Source organism: Pygocentrus nattereri, chromosome 9 (genome assembly GCF_015220715.1).
Source record: "Pygocentrus nattereri isolate fPygNat1 chromosome 9, fPygNat1.pri, whole genome shotgun sequence".
NCBI classification, from domain to species: domain Eukaryota; kingdom Metazoa; phylum Chordata; class Actinopteri; order Characiformes; family Serrasalmidae; genus Pygocentrus; species Pygocentrus nattereri.
The window spans coordinates 31742216-31761157 of record NC_051219.1 but is presented as its reverse complement, the minus strand read 5'-3'; the positions used below and the strand labels follow the sequence as shown (position 1 = coordinate 31761157).

The following is an 18942-nucleotide window of genomic DNA, read 5'->3' as shown; positions in this document are numbered from 1 at the left end:
TTACAGCTGTGCTGTATTAATCTCTAAACTTAGTTTTCCTCTTTTAAAGACTTGGAAAACCTCCCTCTGATGTATGTTGAAGTTGGATGTTAATTTTTAAAAGGTTTTGAGAGCTTTGGGGTGGATGTGTGTTTAATCCTTTTTTTTTTTTTTCGTTGCCTGGCTGAATTGTTCATTTAATACATTTAAGACAAACAACTGAGGTTAGTGCTACATTGCTAGTGTTAATTAGCATCACAGCCTCTTGTTTATCATGGTAGAGATTCCCAGTGACTGTGTGATGTATCTGCTGGATACTGTAATGAGAGATGTGATGCATGCTGGATATTGTAGTTTAGTTGAAAACAATAGAAACTTGTGAATTTGGTTGTATTTTGCATTACAGAATGTTGCATAAAAAAAGAACATTAAATGTTAGTTTTAGGTCAAATACCCCTTCAAAACTCAAAAAACTGAATTAAACGTGACCCTAAATTATCAAATGATAAAACAAGACCGTGATACAGTATGAGCTTTCACAATGCTGAACTAACTTGCTCAAACAGGAGCAAATTCAAAGATTGTGAAATGAGTGCAATATTTTTACTCCCAGACATTATCAGTGCTCTAGTTGAGGGCTTTTCCACCCATGCTGATAAATCTTCAATATTCAGCAACTGATATATCAATCAGGACCTACTATTTTTATGTGTGACATGTTTACATGTACTGCTGCTTTGTATAGCTGGTGTAGTTTGGCGGTATACAGATATTACTTTAGACACTGAATCAGCTGTAATTCCTTCCCATCTCAGGTCTGTCTGCACAAATAGTTGAATGAAACAGGCTTTTTCTTTGTATAAGCAATGTAAGCAGCTGCATAGAGCCTCTGAGCTATCAGGGGTCTCTAAGTATTAGTACAACTTTAAAAATACATTTAATATAATTTAGAAGTAGAAAAATATTATTGGAGTAGGTGGTTGTCCCCAAATAAGATGTTGCTAAAAGCACCCAACACTTTGACTTCAAACCTGGTGTTTGCCTGGTCTTGAGTGACATGGATAGTATACACCATGCATGACTGTGCAACACTAGATCACGTCTTCAAACCATTTGATGACTTTAAAGACGGTGATTTATTCAGCAATGGATGTTAACTTTGAAAGCTAAGGCATGATGCAGGAACTTATATTTAGTCCTACATGGTGGGTGGGGGAAATGTTTGTGTGTTTAAGGGAAGGGGGCGGGAGCTGGAATGCTCTCTTATAAAACCTTCCCCCCTCTACAACCCTGCTCTGAGAGACTTCAGGGGAAACAACAGTCTTTCAACCGCGTTTCTCTTGCTCTTTGCCACCGGGCTCTCTGGAGCACTTTTCATTATGTCGGAAATGCCAAGCACAGGAGCAGACCCCACCAAGATGGGGGTTGGACGGGCCATCGCTGTCCTGACCTCAGGAGGTGATGCTCAAGGTAAGCAGAATGCGTTGAGTGGGGAGAGGGTCTGGTTATGTCTGTTTGAGCACAGATAAGCAGGGGCCCAATTTATCTAAGCTTGAATGTCACTGCAGACGTCTCTGAAGGACATCCAAAGAAATAGCAGAAGAGGCAAGATGATCCAGCTTTAACACTGGGCCACTATTGAAGCTCTTTGTCATAGTGTTTCTGATAAGGTTTTTATATATGGAAAGTTCACTGTATTTTCAGTATAACAAATACAGAACACTGGAAAAAGGTTGATGCATTAAATTTAAATTTAATTTAATGTGTATTTTATTTCCACATAAATACAAATTTCCTTTTGTTTTCTTTTAAGAAAGTTTTCTTAGTTATCAATACAATTCTGTTGATGTTATTTACATGATTCATTGAATCAAGTAAACTCAATTGCATTTGTTTGAGCATGCTAAGCATAAACAATCAACTATGTGGTGACTCCAGTTCCATATTCCAACAAACCTTGTTTTACTTCTCCGATTTCCTGCAAGAGCAACATGTCTTGAGCAACACTCAAACAGGCTTGATCGTGTGCTCAGAATGTGTCTTTTGATCATCCCTAGCTTGTCTCCATTACACTCTGATGATCATATAACCTTTAACTTTAGCCTTTAGCCTCCCTTGTCTTGTGGCTCAGTGTCTCTGTAATGTGGGTCTTATTTTAGCACAAGTGACCTTTTTCTGGAATGACGTGAAGTTGTAGATAGGAACACCAACAGCTCCACAGCTGTTCCGTTCTGAAATTAGAGACACCGCACTGCCTCCATCACAACGGACACCATGCATCCTGGCCTTTACAGTGGAGTTTTAGGCGATTCAGGAGAAGGATTAAGTGACCTCACGAGTTGCCCACAGAAATTCTGGACCTTGATTAAGCACTTAGATGAAGTTTCATTGCCACTACATTTATCACCTGATATGTTTTTTTTCTCATTCTGAATGAGTAACTACAAAACACTAAGCCCCTAAATATCCATTGCAGACGTGCAATATTTTCAAACCCAGAAATCATAATCAGTGTAGTTAGGCCTATGATGGGTTTCTACTATTGGCCAGCCTATGATTGGTTAGCCCATTATTGACGGAATATGATTGGTTAGTCTGTGACTGTTAGCTTATTATTCTTTAGAATATATGTAGTTTGATGATGGTTTACTAGCTTACAATTGTTTAGCCTACAATTGTTTAGTTTATGATTGGTTAGCCTGTGACTGGTTAGTCTTTTACTGTGTCCAAAACCACATACTACAATACTAATAGGAGGTTAGGGAACCAGCCTTGTGACTGGAATGTCATCAGGTTCAATCCCTTGAGCTGACAGTATGTGACTGAAGTGCCCTTGAGCAAGGCACCTAAAAGCCAACTGCTCTCTGGGTGCCATGGATAGGGCTGCCCACCGCTCCGGGCAAATGTACTCGCTGCCCCCTAATGTATGTGCATTCACTAGTGTGTATGTGGGTGTTTCACTGCATGGATGGTTTAAAATGCAGAGGTGAAATTTTCCTATTGTGGAACTTATAAGGATCAATTAATTAGTTTGTAAAAACTAGTATACCACCATAAGAATCCATTCATTAGAATAATATGTATATAGTAGTATGTGATTCTAGAAGCATCCTATGACCGATTAGTTCACAACTCGCTGGCCTTTGACTGCATAGCCTATATTGTTTAACCTGCAATATCACTTATTGTAAGTCGCTCTGGATAAGAGCATCTGCTAAATGCTGCAAATGTAAATGTACAATTGGTTAGCTAATGACTGGTTAGCATATGATTAGTTAGTCTATGACTGGTTAGCTTTTAATTGGATAGCCTATGACTAGTTAACCTATAATTACTTAGCCGTTGACTGATTAGCCTATGACTGATTAGCCTGTGATTGGTTGTCACCACTACTACCTTTCTCACTTGTTCCATCCTTTGCAAGCCTCAGGAGACAAGCTAGACCAGCTCACTATATAATAAGATGAGCCTCAAACAATATCATGATAGAGGAGGAAACTGACCGTTTCTGAGGGGATGACAAATGCAAATTGTGCATCAACATTCTCTATATGCACACTATATTAGTGAGGAGCAGTAAATCTAATCAGCACTGGTGTTTTCCAACTGGAGATGAAACTCACACTCATACTGTCTGTTTCAGGAATGAACGCAGCAGTGAGAGCCACAGTCAGAGTTGGCCTGTACACGGGAGCTAAAGTCTTCTTCGTTCATGAGGTCAAGAGAAAATACAGTTTAACAGACATGATGTAGCACAGTTTGTCATAGATTTGTGTTAAGTATTAAATTAATTAATGGAGGATTTACTGTATTATTAGGGAACAATGCATATGTTCATATCAATCTGTTGTAAGAATCCATGTCATTATTACCTGTTCATTTTATCTCTACTGTGCTCCGTATTCAGGGCTACCAGGGCCTAGTTGATGGGGGAGATAACATTCGCCCAGCTACCTGGGAGAGTGTGTCTATGATGCTCCAGCTGGTGAGTTCTCATATTCTTATACTGAAAAAATGTGCAATGTTTGTTTATCAATGTACGTATAATGGTTTTCCTGTTTTTATGCATTTTGAATTCAGAACCATCAGCCAACTGTGTTTGCACACTGGAATTAGACCTCTGCATTTAACCCATCCGTGCCATGACACATCCACATACATGCAGACTAGTGGGGCAAAAAAGTATTTAGTCAGCCACTGATTGTGCAAGTTCTCCTACTGAGAAAGATGAGAGAGGTCTGATGAGAGAGGACCTGATGAAAGACCTGCAGAAAGCTGGGACCAAAGTAACAAAGGTTACCATCAGTAACACATTACGCCAAGAGGGACTCAAATCCTGCAGTGCCAGGCATGTCCCCCTGCTTAAGCCAGTACATGTCCAGGCCTGTCTGAAGTTTGCCAGAGAGCATATGGATGATCCAGAAGAGGATTGGGAGAATATCATGTGGTCAGATGAAACCAAAATAGAACTTTTTGGTAAAACCACAACTCGTTGTTTTTGGAGGAAGAAGAATGCTGAGTTGCATCCCAAGAACACCATACCTACTGTGAAGTATGGGGGTGGAAACATCATGCTTTGGGGCTGTTTTTCTGCAAAGGGGACAGGACGACTGATCCGTGTTAAGGGAAGAATGAATGGGGCCATGTATCATGAGATTTTAAGCAAAAACCTCCATCAATGAAAGCATTGAAGATGGAACGTGGCTGGGTCTTCCAGCATGACAATGATCCCAAACACACCGCTCAGGCAACGAAGGAGTGGCTCCGTAAAAAGCATTTCAAGGTCCTGGAGTGGCCTAGCCAGTCTCCAGATCTCAACCCCATAGAAAATTTGTGGAGGGAGTTGAAAGTCCGTGTTGCCCAGCGACAGCCCCAAAACATCACTGCTCTAGAGGAGATCTGCAGGAGGAATGGGCCAAAATACCAGCTACAGTGTGTGCAAACCTGGTGAAGACTTACAGGAAACGTTCAACCTCTGTTATTGCCAACAAAGGTTATGTTACAAAGTATTGAGTTGAACTTTTGTTATTGACCAAATACTTATTTTCCACCATAATTTACAAATAAATTATTTAAAAATCCTACAATGTGATTTCCTGGAATTTTTTTTTCTCACTTTGTCTCTCATAGTTGAAGTGTACCTATGATGAAAACTACAGACCTCTCTCATCTTTCTAAGTAGGAGAACTTGCACAATCAGTGGCTGACTAAATACTTTTTTGCCCCACTGTACATGCATACTACGGGGGATCAGTGAGCCTACTTGCTCGGAGTGGTGGGCAGTTCTATCCACAGTGTACTGGAAGCAATTGAGGGTTAGGTGCCTTGCTCAGGGGCACTTCAGTCAGTCATAGACTGTCAGCTGAGGGGATCAAACCGGCAACTTTCCGGTCACAGGGCTGGTTCCTTAACCTCCAGCCCATGACTGCCCCATTCACTAATGCATTTGTATAGTATTGCTGTGGTACATTGTAATACTATGACAGTACAAAATAAATACAACAAAAACAATGTATTTATAAAGTATTTCACATATAAAAAAATACATAGCCGTGTGTACTTCACATAATTTATTTACATTCTTCCACAGTTTTTATTTTCATGAAGCAAACATTATATACACTTGGCTGCTTTGTTAGGGGGGCACTGTCATTGGCAGCGCTCGTTGTAAGGATTTCCAGACCCGGGAGGGCCGATTAAAGGCTGCCTTGAACTTGGTCAAAAGGGGCATCACCAACCTGTGTGTCATTGGTGGAGATGGAAGCCTGACTGGTGCCAATCAGTTCCGCACGGAATGGAGTGGCCTGCTGGGCGAATTGATCAGCAAAGGTGAGAGTCCAGATCTCTCATATGCTTTGAGGGATGCTACAATAGCACAGTGGTTACCAATCCTGCTCTACCTTCCTGCAGAGTCTAACTCCATCCATAACCTAACTGATCAAGACACTTAACCCTTTGAAATCTCAAGTTATTATTGTTGTTTTGCTACACTGTCTAAATGTAATAACTTAATTACTAACTACTAATTACTTTGTGCAAAATTATAAATATTACCTTACAACATGCTTTTTTTAACCACTGCTATTATATGTAGTGTGGAGGTAGGTATGGAAGGCAAAGTGACTATAGGAGTCTGTCATTAGAGTACAGCAGAATCTGTAAATCTCCTTTTTTCATTTGACAATTACTCGACTTTTTTGCTTCAGGCAAGATCACAGCAGAGGAGGCCAAGTGTGCGTCTCATCTGAACATTGTGGGCATGGTGGGATCCATCGATAATGATTTCTGTGGGACAGACATGACCATCGGCACTGACTCCGCTCTCCACCGTATTGTGGAGGTGGTGGACAGCATCACCACCACAGCTCAGAGGTCTGCAGGATGACCGAAGCAAGCTAGGGCCCCTCCCACTCCCACATTTCTGCACACTCAAATGATTGAGATGAATGCAAATTCATTCAGAGTGGTTTGATGTGAAGTGGTTCAGTGGTTCAACCTTAGCCCGTCAGAATTGTTCACAGTGGTGGTGATAGGAACTAGATGTCTTATACGTTTAATGCCTCCAAAAACTTTAGCATAGAAAATGATTACATGAAATGGTTATAAATGTCTGAGACATTAATTTAAGATAGTTTTGAGATAAGCCAGCTTTTTCTTTACTATTAACATTATATGAAAAAAACTCAGAACACACATGTTGGTTCACTAGTTATTTTGGATAGTAAATAAAATGGCTATATTAGTGTTGTAGACACTATTGTGACCCCTGGTTCCTATCAGCATCACTGTAAAGAAATCTGAGTCATCAAGTTTCTCTACAATGAACAATTTTACAGTAAACCACTCTGAATGACTGAATGAATTTATTGAAAAATAAATGGAATCTTAACCATGCTTAACAATAGCAACATTTTGTTAAGGCTGCTCTATGTAAGATTTTTGTTAGAATTGATAGAAATAGTGTTGGGTGTGTCATGAGAAAAACAAACACATTGAAATATGATGTGCTTGTGCTTCTGGAAGTCACCCTGTAAAGCATGAACTTGTCATTCAAAAATCAGAGGCACAAGCTTTTTAGACATACATCTTTAAGTATTAACATCACAAACACAGAGTCAAAAAGAGGGTCCGGCTTGATGTTGGTCTCAAATGCAAAACCAACATTGTTCTGTTGAAGATATGTGACAGTAGTATGTCATTCACTTACGTCCTTGAAATGAAAAGCAGTTATTTGTTTCTAATACTTTGGGTATATTTAGTTTTCAACTTTAATTTTCAACTTTGTTCTCATTCACAGCCACCAGCGTGCCTTCATCCTGGAGGTCATGGGAAGGCATTGTGGGTAAGAGCCCAAAAAGCAACAAATAACTTATAATTAAGGATGCATGGCAACATCACAATTATATCAGTATCGGCAGATATCTGGTTAAAAAATATATTCTGGACAGATGTTTATATGTGACTGATATTTCCAACTGATGTTTGATGATGTATTTGTTGTATAGAATGTTTAGGTTTAGGTAGGTCTACATTTTACACGTTTATGTATCGGCAACAGCCCACAATTCACCTATCACCACCTCCCTACTGATAACTGTGAAAAGACAATTATAGTGTTAACTCTAAATGCCCCATGTTTCTGTGTATTTGTCTCAGCTATCTGGCTCTGGTCACTGCTTTGTCATGTGGTGCTGACTGGGTGTTTATTCCTGAGATGCCCCCTGATGATGGCTGGGAGGACCACCTGTGCAGGAGGCTGATGGAGGTACTGTACACACATCTTAATGTACATGATTTGAGCACGCAAATTCTGGGATGGTAGTTTGGACCAAAGTTTAAAAGATGAATATGAAGCAGAACAAATTATACACTTTTGGCTTTTTGATGAAAACCTCAGAGTATTTAAACCTTCAGTCACAGCAGACTGGACTGTGGGACTGGCATACTACATTGAAAGCTGTGATGTGTTTGAGACAAATCTGCGAACTCACATTACTCAGATTACAGTGGTGAGTGGTGAAATACCACCAATTGTAAACAGTCATTCAAAGCTGTTCAGTGTTATTTCTTTATAGTGGTGGTGATAGGAACCCATGGTCACAATGAATGCAACATATAAAAATAAATGAATTATATATATATATATATATATATATATATATATATATATATATATATATATATATATAAAATTCATTTATTTTTATTTACTATCTTAAACACCCAGTGATCCTATATATGAACCAAATGTAATACTAATAATGACAAAATAGTGTTGAATATGAAAAAAAAAACATTCTCTGTCTTTTCTTTATAATGCCGTGCATGTATCTTTTTTTACCATAATCAGATCATTAATAATGCATTATGCACAATTCTGAAAAATCATCCGAATGCCCGAAGAAAAAGTTATCAGCATTAGAAAATCAGAAACATCCATTACGTATTAAATAATTATTAGGGGTGTAACAATTTACAAAATCCATTATTTGGTTTCCTTTGACAATTTGATTCAATACAGCAAAGTAAAAGTAAATCTGCCTTATGTTAATGTTTCCATTTTCATATTATTATAGCATTGTAACAGCTGTAAGGTAATATACACTTACAATGAATGTGCTTTTCCTCCAGGTTCTTGATTTTGAGGTAAAGAGGAAGCAATATTCTTACTGTGTACTTATTTGTTGTATTTGTATTACACTACATGCTATATAATCAATATTAAACCCGCACAGTTTATTTGCTCCAGTCTGTTGAATGTATTGCTCACAACCTGTGTATATTGGATTGAGATGTTCATATAGAAAAGGTACATTGATACAATACTAGCTGTTAAGTATCCTCAGCACAATAGATTTTGAACAAGACCCCTACACACAGATAACCCGTTATTTTCTGTATTTCTGTGTTTTTCCCTTCTCAGACTAGAAACAGAGGCTCTAGGCTAAATGTGATCATTGTGGCTGAGGGAGCCATGGGCAGAGACGGCAAACCCATCACGTGTGATCAGATTAAAGAGGTAACAGACTAATCTGCTCGTGTTTAAATTCATACCTGCTGCTGCTCATTAAAGATCCTGTGTGTAATAGTTTGAATGTCCTCTTGTTTTGTTCTTGTCTCTGTGTGTAGTTGGTGACTAAGAGGCTGGGCTACGACACCCGCGCCACCATCCTGGGACATGTGCAGAGAGGAGGAACCCCTTCAGCATTCGACAGGATTCTGGTCTCTCTCTCTCTCTCTCTCTCCCTCTGTTTTTTCCCTAACTCCATCCATCCATCCATCCATTTTCTAAGCCGCTTCTCCGTCAGGGTCGCGGGGGGGTGCTGCTTTATTTCTCTTTATTTGACTGTCATTCCTTTACTCACTATCTTTCTCACCCTCTGTCACTTTGTCTTTTTCACACTCTCTTCTTTCTTTCTGTTTTCTTTTTTCTGCTTTCTTTTTTAATTATTTCACTCTCTCTCTCTCACACACCCTTTCTGTTTCTCTTTATCTGTCTCTCTCTCTAAGCTTTATCTGTCTCTCTCTCTCTTTTTTTCTTGGTTTCTTTCTTCATCTCTCTTTTCTTTCTATTTTCTTTTAACACTCTTTTTCTTTATTTCTCTCTCTCTCCTGCTCTCTCTCTTTTTTACTTTTGCTTCTCTCAGTTTTGTAGATGTCCTTTTGATTTTGTGTTTGGTGTAACAGGGCAGTAGGATGGGTGTGGAGGCTGTGATGGCTCTGCTGGAGGCCACTCCTGACACTCCAGCATGTGTGGTCAGTCTGTCAGGGAACCAGGCGGTCCGACTGCCCCTGATGGAATGTGTGCAAGTGGTGTGTATTCCTGTATACGTTTCTCAGCATCGCTCTGTGGAGCCGTTTGATTTGTGTGGTGAGGATTTCTGACGCTCACTTTCTGCCCTACAGACCAAAGATGTTACTATTGCCATGAAAGAGGGCAAATATGATGAAGCTGTGAAGCTCAGAGGAAAGTAAGTGTTTTAATTCAGTTCAGTCAGTTTGCTCCAAACATGGGTTTATTCCTTGTGCGCCGTCTGTTGTTGAATACTGGTTTTCATGTTTTCCTCAATGCTTGGAATTAATACTGCATGTGGTTGTGAAGGTATCCTCAGTGTGTTTGTAGAATAATCAATCAGTTTCTAAATTTGCTTTGCCATGTAAAACCATTTCTCCGTGTCCAGGAGCTTTGAGAACAACTGGAACACATACAAGCTGCTGGCTCATGTACATCTTCCAGAGACCAAAGTAAGAAGCTTGACATTTCATTCATTTATTAACTGTGTCTGTTTCTATCATCTGTTGATTCTGATGATTCTGTTCAAATCATCTCCATGGCCACAGGTGTATAAATCCAAGAACCTATGCATGCAGACTGCTTCTACAAACATTAGTGAAAGAATGGGTCACTCCCAGGAGCTTAGTGAATTCCAGCGTGGTACCGTGATAGGATGCTACCTGAGCAACAAGTACAGTCATGAAATTTCCTCGCTGCTAAATATTACACAGTCCACTGTCAGTCATATTATAACAAAGTGGACATGATTGGGAACGACAGCAACTCAGCCACAGAGTGGTAGGCCATATAAAATGGCAATCGCTACAGACCTTCAAATGGAGTGGGGTTGTTTTTCAGGAGCTGGGCTCGGCCCCTTAGTTTCAGTGAAAGGGACTTCAGCAGACCAAATGATTTTGGACAATTTCATGCTCCCAACTTTGTGGGAACAGTTTGGGGACGGCCCCTTCCCGTTTCAACATGACTGCACACCAGTGCACAAAGCAAGGTCCATAAAAGACATGGATGAATGAGTTTGGTGTGGAAGAACTTGACTGGCTTGTCCTCAACTCAACCCAACAGAACACCTTTGGGATGAATTAGAATTAGAGTGGAGACTGAGCCAGGCCTTCTCATCCAACATCAGTGTCTGACCTCACAAATGTGCTTTTGGAAGAATGGTCAAAAATTCCCATAAACACTCCTAACCCTTGTGGAATGCCTTTCCAGAAGAGTTGAAGCTGTTATAGCTGCAAAGGGTGGGCTGACAACATATTAAAACCTATGGATTAAGAAGGGGATGTCACTCAATTTCAAATGCGTGGGAAGGTAGACGAACGAATACTTTTGGCAATATAGTTGTTACGTTCCTACAAAAAGCTACAGCCCAGGGGAGGGTGTGGGGACAGTAACGTGCGGTGTGAGTAGGTGGAGATGGCCAACCAGTGAGGTAACCGGAGAAAAGAAAACACAGACGTCACCAAAGAAAATAAAATAACAGAAGAACTACACTAGCTCGTATTTTTGTATCATGTGTAACTAACAAAATAAAAAAGCTGACTGCTACTCTAAGATACACTAGACCAGAAGTACAGGGGGTGGTGCCCGCCTCTAAACCAGGGTGTCTAGACACTCAGACTACCTGCGTGTGGCAGTGTAAGCGCGCGCACGTTCCAGACTATTCTTCCTCCCAGGAGGAAACCAGCTCAAACACAGCGGGAAGAAAGGAGAGACAGTAACAACAACCAGCACCAAACGGTTAACAACGACAACAGCAATACATATAACAGCAAAGAGCTAAACTGAGACACAAAAGACTTCACAAAACAGCGATATTTGATCGAGCAGCACAGCGTGAGCACAACGAGCAGCTTTTGAACACGAAGTCCCGCCCCTCTCTTGGTCCGGACGCGCCCTCTGATTGGCCAGTAAGTGACGAGCGTGACGAGAATGATGAATGACACCCCGATCCACCTATAAGGTGAAAGACCGACTGGCGCAGTAAAGAGGAGAGAAAGGAGAGCTAACGAGGGAGCGAGAAAGAGAGAGAGAGAGAAACACGCACAAGGTGCTCACACGTAACAATAGTGTGTGTGTGTATATATATATATAAAGAACATACTTTACTTTTATGTAAGTCAATGTAACCAGACATTTGTCCAATGTAAGTGACAACAGGCATTTTCAAATTGTGTCAAAAACCGGAAAACAACAAAAATACAGATACAATGTTTTGTTCTGGTGCTTGAAATAACATGGTGCAGTTATAACATTGCAAGCAAAAACATAGCAAGGCTTGGCAAAAGGGCTGGACTCTGAATTATACCAGCAAATTCTACAGGACATTTGTCTGTGAGCAGAAACTCAAGAGAATGTGGGTCAAGACAGTGGCCCTTAAAACACAAGTTGCTCTACCTAAGAATGGATAAAGAAGAATAAATTTAATGTTTTAGAATGGTCAAGTCAAAGTCCTGACCGTAATCCTATAGAAATGTGGAAGGACCTAAAGCAAGCAGTTCATAGCAGGAAACCCACCAACATAACAGCAGTGAAGCTGTTCTGTAAAAATTCTACCAAGCGGATGGGCGCCACTAATCAACAGACATCGTAAACGTTTAGCTGCAGTTATTGCTGCGCAAGTGGGACACACCATTCATGCTCACGTTCCTCAATAAATATGGGATAATTTTCCTCTATAAATAAATGGCCACATCTACAGTTATTGTCTTATTTGTTTAATTTGTTTCTCTATATCTGCTATTAGGAGTGAAAATCAGATCAAGTTTTAGGTCATATTTCTGCAGGAATCTAGAAAAAGGGATCTCTCATTTTCTGTCTCACTCTGGCTCTCCCCCTCCTCTCTTTTTCAGAGTAACATTAATGTGGCTGTGCTGAATGTGGGGGCTCCCTGTGCTGGCATGAACGCAGCTGTCCGAGCTGCGGTCAGGATCGGCATCATCCAGGGCCACAGCATGCTGGCAGTGCACGATGGTTTCGAGGGTTTGGCCCAAGGAAAGGTCACTAAACACCACACAACAGTTCTTTAGCAAATACTGAATGCATGTTTATCAGAACAACATAAAAATTGGTTTCTGTGTGCTGTTGGTTTGATTTGTGTTAGAACTGTGAGTCTGATCCTTTCCTTAGATCGAGTCTATTACTTGGAACAGTGTTGGCGGCTGGACAGGAAAAGGGGGCTCAGTTTTGGGCACCAAAAGGTACTGTTTACTCATCAGTCGGTGTGGTCAAAATATACTGTACAATATGTATCATTATATTAGGCTTTTCTGAAGTTTGCAAACAAATCATTAGTTTTACTTTTTAAAGAATCATGCAGTTCGGTTTTCTGGCAGTACTGATGATACCCGTCATATATTTAGTATTATGATTTATATTATATAATTGTAATATTGCCCATTACGTTAATATCACTGTTTATTTAATCTTTATTTATTCAGCGAATCTCTATATTTTCATCTCTGGCCTGAGATGTTCTCTGCTGTCTTTCTTTTCTCTGGCAGAACCCTTCCAGCTAAGCACATAGAGGAGATCAGCCTGAACATTGCCAAGTACAATATTCATGCTTTGGTCATCATAGGAGGTTTTGAGGTGTGTGATAAAATTTCATTTAAATCCACCTCCAAATCAAACTCAGTGCTGTTATGCTGTCATTCTTCTGTTGTCTGATTGTCCTGTCTGACTGTATGCACCACTGATTTTCAGACCTAAAATTGTTTTTGTTTTTTAATCAGGCGTTCTCAGGTGGTCTGGAGCTGGTCCATGCCAGACAGAAGTATGAGGAGTTGTGTATCCCCTTGGTGGTCATACCTGCTACTGTCTCTAATAATGTTCCTGGATCAGACTTCAGTATTGGGGCTGATACTGCCCTGAACACCATCACCTCGGTTAGAGCCATAGCTAACTCGCTCTCTTTTTAAAGGAGTTATAATGTGTAAACTTTGTTCAGATGTGCCGTTTATTCTCCAGTCCATATGGTCCCGTTTCTGAAATGCAGGCTGTTTTAAATTCATTAAAATTGTTTACATTTGTTCATATAGTTGTATGCAAAAGTTGGTCAAATGACGTTTTGTTGTTTTTCTATGTGAAAAAAAGTTAAGAGAGCACACTTCTGCACATATGAATGCACAATTACTGCTTAACTGCTGAATTTAACATAAAGGGGGAAAAATAATGAAACATGGTCTGTCCAAAAAAAAAGAGTTGTGTTCTCCATATAGGTTGTTTTAGCTTATTTTCACTTAGAAAATTAGAATAACATGACCTTCACCCGGGGGTGTTCAAACTTAAATGAACTTTGTGTGACTGCCCTTTCAGCTTAAGTCAGACCGTCCTGCCCATTCACACTGAAGAAATCGCGTTGTTACTTCAGATATTTTAGATATTCAGATGTTTTATTTAATGCTTTAATTATTTTTTTTTGTTTCTGCACAAACCAAATCATGTACAAGACAAATCATTAATCACTAAACAGTGCTGATCATTAATAGGGACATGCAGAATAAATGCAGAATGAGTGGTCCTTTTAGATGAAACAAACACTCAACAGACTCTCCGTAACATGTCAAAAGCATGAGAGTTAGGATTAGGTTTTGGGTTGAGGTTAAGGTTAGGGTTAGGATTAGGGCTGCAGTACTACCGCTTCACTGATATGTTGTTGATGTGTTACTGATCATCTACAGAGGACCAAGTCCCTGTTCCTGCATTTTTCATGCATTTTTCCCCCTTGGGTCCACTTATGACATTTGTGCCTTTCTTTGCACCAAAAACAGTCATAATTGATTTTTACACAACCATTTTCCAACCTCCCTTTTTTCCTATTTTATTAAACAGGCTGTTTTTGTTACTGTGCCTTTAAGACTGTTATGTATAAATAACCTCTGTTCTCACTGGCTGCCCTGCAGTCAGGGGTGAAACACTCCTTTAAACTTCAATGTGAAGGCAGGGCTAAACTGCTCTAGGCTACATAGATGGAATTATGTAAATGGTAGTTTCCATATATAAACTGTATGAGGAGTAATTGATATCTTTTGAAACTTTAACAGCGTTTGTATGTTATACAAAGTATTTTCTTTCCAAGCAATTAAGGAAAACATCATAAAAATCACAGCCATTGTATCTAGGTGTTTTATATTATTTGTTCATTTGCTTGTGTGTGTCTAGACTTGTGACAGGATCAAGCAGTCAGCTGCTGGCACTAAGCGCCGCGTGTTCATCATTGAGACTATGGGCGGTTACTGTGGTTACCTAGCCACCATGTCCGGGCTCGCCGCAGGTGCAGATGCCGCATACATTTTTGAGGAGAAGTTCAACATTCGTGATTTAGAGGTGAACATGCAAAACCCTTGAGTCATGTGTGTGCAGTCCTGCAGGTTCCCCTCTTCATAATCTGGTTTTCTAAACTGCTTTGTTTCAGGTAAATGTGGAGCATCTGGTAGAGAAAATGAAGACAACAGTTAAGAGAGGGCTGATTCTCAGGTTAGTGTCTGTGAGAATTACTCAGTCAGGGGTAATGTTTTATACCTAAAACACATTTGAGTTCTCCAGGGGCAAACCACAAACATTAAAATTTAAATTCAGGGAAACGGAGCACAATAGAAATATAGAAAAAAGAAAAATATGTCCCATTTAAATCATTTCTCTTTTCACAGAAATGAGAACAGCAATGCCAACTATACAACTGACTTTATCTTCAACCTGTACTCAGAGGAAGGAAAGGGTATCTTTGACTGCCGAAAGAATGTCCTAGGACACATGCAGCAGGTGAGTGATCAAGAACTCAATATACACAAGCACTGTTTAGATTAAACTTGTGATATGCATTCAGGGGTGGCTCTAGCCTTCTGGGGGCCCTAAGCAGGATCTTTTTGGGGCCCCCATCTTGCAACCTTGTGTACTGTAAAATTAGAGGCTAACTAATAAAAATGACTATTGTAAGCTGTTTAAATTTAATACATACAGTATCTCACAAAAGTGAGTACACCCCTCACATTTCTGCAAATATTTTATATCTTTTCATGGGACAACACTATAGAAATGAAACTTGGATGTAATTTAAAGTAGTCAGTGTACAGCTTGTATAGCAGTATAGATTTACTGTCCTCTGAAAATAACACCATTTAATGTCTAAATAGCTGGCAACACAAGTGAGTACACCTCACAGTGAACATGTCCAAATTGTTCTCAAAGTGTCAATATTTTGTGTGACCAAAATTATTACCTATCACTGCCTTAACCCTCTTGGGCATGGAATTGACCAGAGCTGCACAGGTTGCTACTAGAATCCTCTTCCACTCCTCCATGATGACATCATGCAGGATGTTAGACACCTTGCACTCTACCTCCTTCCACATGAGGATGCCCCACAGGTGCTCAATTGGGTTTGGGTCTAGAGATATACTTGGCCAGTCCATCACCTTTACCTTCAGCAAGGCATTTGTCATCTTGGAGGTGTGTTTGGGGTCGTTATCAAGTTGGAAAACTGCCAATAGGCGCAGTTTCCGATGCTCTGTTTCAGAATGTCACAATACAAGGTGGAATTCATGTTTCCCTCAATGAACTGCCAGCAGCACTCATGCAGGTCCCGACCATGATGCTGCCACCACCAGGCTTGACTGTAGGTAAGAGACAGTTATCTTGGCACTCCTCACCAGGTCACCACCACACATGCTGGACACCATCTGAGCCAAACAAGTTTATCTTGGTCATGTCAGACCACAGAACATGGTTCCAGTAATCCATATTCTTGGACTGCTTGCGGGCTTTCTTGTGCATCAGCTTCTGAAGAGGCTTCCTTCTGGGACGACGGCCATGCAGACGAGTTGATGCATTGTGCAGCATGTGGTCTGAGCACTGATAGGCTGACCTCCCACTTCTTCAACCTCTGAGGCAATGCTGGGAGCACTCGTGCATCTATTTTTTGAAGCCAACCTCTGGATATGATGCTGTGGACATGCTTGCTGGGCTTCTAATAAGTTAACAGTTTAAATTACGGAAAACATTTTCAGCCTTCTGGATTCAGGGCTCTGTCTCACCGTGCAGTATTTCTTGCTTACACAGTCAACTTAAAGCTTAGTTGGAGCTAAGCCTGGTGGCAGTAGTGACAGCATTACTTTTACCAATTTAGATGTTTTGCTTTCTACATATTTAGATAGTATGTTTTCTTTTTCCTTCTCTGGAGATACCCCCCGCCATGTTTCATGCGATTGCCTGTTCATATTGTTTAATCATGTATGTGTATTAATCACAGCTTGAATATCTAAGCCTGAATTAATCACAGCCCATTCCAAACTTGAATAACTCACAAAAGGATCAAGGATCTAAACCTTGATTAACATAGATTTGTTCATTGCTGTTGTAAAATGAATGTTTACAACAGCATCTTTATTTTTTGAAGCTTTAGTCAGCTAAAATAGATGGCGTAATGTTAACACTACAAAAACACAAAATGTACCTTTTTAAACTTTTTCTCATCTTGTCTTTTTTGTTTCCATTTTTGAAACATGATTCTTTTTCAAGACATGATTAACCACTTGCTTTTTTCTCTTTACTCAAATATCTTAATAATCCAGAAGTTGTTTTGGGGCCCCATGACGGCCACAGGGCCCTAAGCAGATGCCTTTGTCACTTATTATGTAGAGCTGGCACTGAATGCATTTTTCAAGATGCATCAAAATGCTTTACTATGCATTTGTGTGTCTAGGGTGGTACTCCAACTCCATTTGACAGAAATTTTGCCACTAAGATGGGTGCAAAGTCTGTTCTCTGGCTAACTGAGAAGCTGAAGGAGTGTTACAGACATGGTGAGAGTTATACCTTTGGTGTCTCAGATTTATATGTATGTTTTTTAATGTTGGGATATGTTATGTCTTCTCCTGGTTTCATTTATAACATCTCAATGTCTGTGCAGGGCGTATTTTTGCCAACAGTCAGGATTCTGCATGCGTATTAGGCATGAGAAAGAGAGGTCTCATGTTCCAGCCCCTGACTGAGCTCAAGGAGCAAACTGATTTTGAGTAAGTTTGCATTTCAGTACTAGTCAAATATAGTAGCAATCATGTTTCACACCTATTGGATTCCTGTTGTATCTTTACCATCATCAGAAGTTTCCAGTTAGTTTCCTGCTCATTGATTTGTCCGTAGTTGTCCCAAGAACAGTGTCCAGCATAGTTTGCTGGTGATGGTAAAGATATTGCTGTAGCCTCTTTCTGCAGGCCATCTAATGGCTGCTCTGCCAGTTGAATGGAAATTAACTCAGATAATTAATACAATAAAAATAAATGATTTTTCCTTGTAACTGTGTTATCAGATTAACTACAGCACTATCAGCTCTCTGTGTGTGAAGTGTTGTGACTGGGTAGAGCTGCTAGTGAGCAATGGGTGTGAAAGGGTAAAACCCCCTCCTGTGAAACTCCATAGTTGCAATCCTGATATAAAACAAACAGCACAACGGTGATGCTTAGTGTATAATTCATATGTTTGTAAATAAATTAAAATCAATCTATAAACCCTGTGATTCCAAGCATGGTAAGCATACTCATTATAAGTCTACTTTATTATGCAAATCTTTTCTCTAGGCACCGTATACCAAGGACTGCGTGGTGGCTGAAGTTGAGACCTATTCTGAAGATCTTGGCTAAGTACAAGATCAATCTGGACACCTCTGAGCACACTCATATGGAGCATATTATAAGCAAAAGAACTCCAGTCACTCTGTCTGGTAAAATGAAAGAGTAAAATGAGGACTGAGAAAAGCAAAGCACTAATGTGGGGAAACCTGACCACACATCCAATCTCTCTCATGACACTAGTCTTTAGTACACCAAAGACTCGTGTTCATTGTTATTTTATTGTGATGGCCCTCTTTCTTTGTTGACCTTTTTTTGTCTTTTTTTTTGTTTTGTTTTGTCATATTTTGTTCATGCACTTGTCAAACCTGTTACCACTGTAAGCAATCTATTAAAATCAATTTAAACAGAAAACTAAAGCAGACATTTCTTTGGATCGTCTTCTCTGGGAATTGATTTCAGCCAACATATAGGAAGTAAGGATAGATAGATTTGCAATAATTATAACTTTACATGGCAGTACTTAAGTCCACATAACAGCCTGAAGTACTTAAAACTTTCATCTTTAAGAAAGAGGAGAAAATCAAGCTTCACTTTTGCTTCAGA

The 18942-nt window shown here is 39.9% G+C and overlaps 1 protein-coding gene across 1 annotated transcript; it reads left to right on the top strand.

Moving 5' to 3' along the window:
* The first annotated feature begins 1265 nt into the window (after window positions 1–1265).
* Window positions 1266–18755, top strand: pfkma (phosphofructokinase, muscle a). Its single transcript, XM_017707721.2, has 22 exons — window positions 1266–1449; window positions 3623–3696; window positions 3887–3964; window positions 5619–5808; window positions 6186–6351; window positions 7277–7321; window positions 7636–7744; window positions 8903–8998; window positions 9109–9201; window positions 9667–9792; window positions 9886–9950; window positions 10161–10224; window positions 12622–12768; window positions 12899–12969; window positions 13273–13360; window positions 13504–13656; window positions 14933–15097; window positions 15186–15247; window positions 15421–15532; window positions 17472–17571; window positions 17679–17784; window positions 18346–18755. The coding sequence occupies exons 1-22, from the start codon at window positions 1359–1361 to the stop codon at window positions 18503–18505; spliced, it is 2361 nt and encodes a 786-aa protein (XP_017563210.1). The 5' UTR covers window positions 1266–1358; the 3' UTR covers window positions 18506–18755.
* Window positions 18756–18942: the final 187 nt, after the last annotated feature.

Excerpts from the sequence above, each read along its gene's own strand:
- pfkma (XM_017707721.2), top strand. The coding sequence starts at position 1,359 with ATGTCGGAAATGCCAAGCACAGGAGCAGACCCCACCAAGATGGGGGTT. Across the intron at positions 5,809-6,185 it reads GGGCGAATTGATCAGCAAAG|GCAAGATCACAGCAGAGGAG; the intron begins GTGAGAGTCCAG and ends TTTTTGCTTCAG. Across the intron at positions 13,657-14,932 it reads CCCTGAACACCATCACCTCG|ACTTGTGACAGGATCAAGCA; the intron begins GTTAGAGCCATA and ends GTGTGTGTCTAG.